General features: G+C 40.2%; 1 protein-coding gene across 1 annotated transcript; it reads left to right on the top strand.

Moving 5' to 3' along the window:
* Nucleotides 1-272: 272 nt before the first annotated feature.
* Nucleotides 273-1,081, top strand: LOC118858480 (60S ribosomal protein L8-like). Its single transcript, XM_036769003.1, has one exon. It carries the CDS (start codon nucleotides 273-275, stop codon nucleotides 1,044-1,046), a length of 774 nt encoding a protein of 257 aa, XP_036624898.1. The 3' UTR covers nucleotides 1,047-1,081.
* The last annotated feature ends 1,481 nt before the right edge of the window (nucleotides 1,082-2,562 follow it).

The following is a 2,562-nucleotide window of genomic DNA, read 5'->3' as shown; positions in this document are numbered from 1 at the left end:
CAAATAGCCAGAAAGAAACAATTCAAGTATTGTGGAAACACAATCAGGATTACACAATGTTTAAGGGATCAGAATGCTTGGAATGTTATTCTAGAGGTCAAAGAAGCTAGGATTACAGCTAAGAATATAATCCTTCAGGGGAAAAATGGGCATTCAATGAAATAGAGGACTTTCAAGAATTCTTGAGAAAAGACTACAGCTAGATAGCAAATTAGACTTTCAAATATAAGACTCAAGCTCTTTCTAGCAAGTCCGGAGCCAGACCACGCAGGATGGGCCGAGTGATCCGTGGTCAGAGGAAGGGTGCGGGCTCCGTCTTCCGCACTCACGTGAAGCACAGGAAAGGGGCCGCCAAGCTCCGGGCGGTCGACTTCGCTGAGAGGCATGGCTACATTAAGGGTATCGTGAAGAACATAATCCATGATCCAGGCCGAGGGGCTCCTCTTGCAAAAGTAGCTTTCCAGGATCCTTACCAATTTAAAAAGAGGACAGAGTTGTTCACTGCTGCTGAAGGCATCCATACTGGCCAGTTTGTGTACTGTGGTAAGAAAGCTCAGCTCAACATTGGCAAAGTCCTCCCAGTTGGCACTATGCCTGAAGGGACCATAGTGTGCTGTCTTGAAGAAAAGCCTGGGGACCGGGGTAAGCTTGCCCGTGCATCTGGAAACTACACCACAGTGATTTTTCACAATCCTGAAACCAAGAAGACACGAGTAAAGCTACCTTCAGGCTCTAAGAAAGTGATCTCCTCCGCAAACAGAGCTGTGGTTGGTGTTGTTGCTGGAGGAGGTCGTATTGATAAACCTATCCTTAAGGCAGGTCGTGCCTACCACAAATACAAGGCCAAAAGAAACTGCTGGCCTCGTGTCCGGGGTGTGGCCATGAATCCTGTGGAACATCCCTTCGGAGGAGGTAATCACCAGCATATTGGAAAACCATCCACCATTCGAAGAGACGCCCCAGCTGGACGAAAGGTCGGTCTCATTGCTGCCCGGCGTACTGGTCGACTCCGGGGTACCAAGACTGTACAGGAGAAAGAGAACTAAAGTACAGAATCCTGACAATAAAATTATTTTGGAAATTGTAAAAAAAAAAATATAAGACTCAAAAGAAGCATGAAAATGTAAATAGGAAAGAGAAATAAGGGGCTTATTAAATTTGAACTGTTTATATTTCTACATGGAAAGATGATACTTGAAATTCATAAGACCTTTCTTTTTATTAGGGTAGTCAGAATATACATATATATATATATGTGTGTTTGTATATATGCATATGTACATATATACATATATGTGTGTGGGTGTGGGTATATACACATATATATATACACATAAGAATACATACACATATACACTTACATATAGACACATATGTGTGTATATACATATATACATACCTGTCTCATAAAGAAGTGGCCGCATGGTTAGTTGAACACAAAGGGATGATATATAAAAAATAAAATTAAAGAATGAGAAAAGAATGTCCTGGAAGAAGAAGAAGAAAGGGAGAGATATAATTGAGTAAATTTTCTCACATAAAAGAGGCAAGAAAAAGGTTTTACTATGGAGGGGAAGAAGGGTGAGATTGAGAGGGAATTAGTGCACCTTACTCTCAGCAGAATCAGCTTAAAGAGGGAATAACATACACACTCAATTTGGTATGGAAATCTATCTTACCCTGTAGGAAAGTAGGGGGAGAAGGGTATAAGAGAAGGGAAATGATAGAAGGGAAGGCAGATGAGGGCAGGGGAAAACCAGAAGCAAAAACATTTGAAGACAGACTGGGTGAAAGAAGAGAATAGAATAAATGGGGAACAGCGTAGGATGGAGGGAAATATATTTAGTCTTGTAAAACATGATTATTATGGAAGTGTTTTGGATGACTACATATGTCTAACTTTTATTGAATTGTTTACTTTCACAATGAGGATGAGTGGGGAGGGAGGAAGGGAGAGAATTTGCAACTCAAAAGTTTTAAATATGAATGTTAAAAAATTTTTACATGTAACTCTTAAATACGATACACAGACAATGGGGTATAGAAATTTATCTTACCCTACAGGGAAATAGGAGCAAAGGGGATAAGAGAAAGGGGGAACGACAGAAGGAAAGACAGATTGGAGGAAGGGGTAATGACAAGCAAAACCCTTTTGAGGAGGTACAGGGTGATAGGAGAGGAGGAATAGAATAAACAGGGGTAGGGGGAATAGGATGGATGGAAATACAGTTAGCAATAATAACTGTCAATAACACGAAGAAATTTCCTCTGATAAAGGCCTCATTTCTCAAACATATAGAGAACTGTGTCAAATTTATAAAAACAAGAGCCATTTCCCAATTGATATATGGTTAAAACATATAATAAGTTTTCAGATGAAGTAGTTAAATCTGTCAATAGCCAGCCATTTTAATTCACTGTTGATTAGAGAAATGCAGATCAGAACAATTTTGAGGTACCACTTCATGTCTATTTGATCGGCTAACAGGATGGAAGGGATAACTGGCAGGTGTTGGAGAGGATGTAGGGGAAAGTGAGGCATTAATACATTGTTGCCTGAGT

This window comes from Trichosurus vulpecula, chromosome 1 (assembly GCF_011100635.1).
Source record: "Trichosurus vulpecula isolate mTriVul1 chromosome 1, mTriVul1.pri, whole genome shotgun sequence".
NCBI classification, from domain to species: Eukaryota; Metazoa; Chordata; class Mammalia; order Diprotodontia; family Phalangeridae; genus Trichosurus; species Trichosurus vulpecula.
Note: the sequence above shows the minus strand (reverse complement) of the source record. Positions and strands in the feature narration are given on the sequence as shown.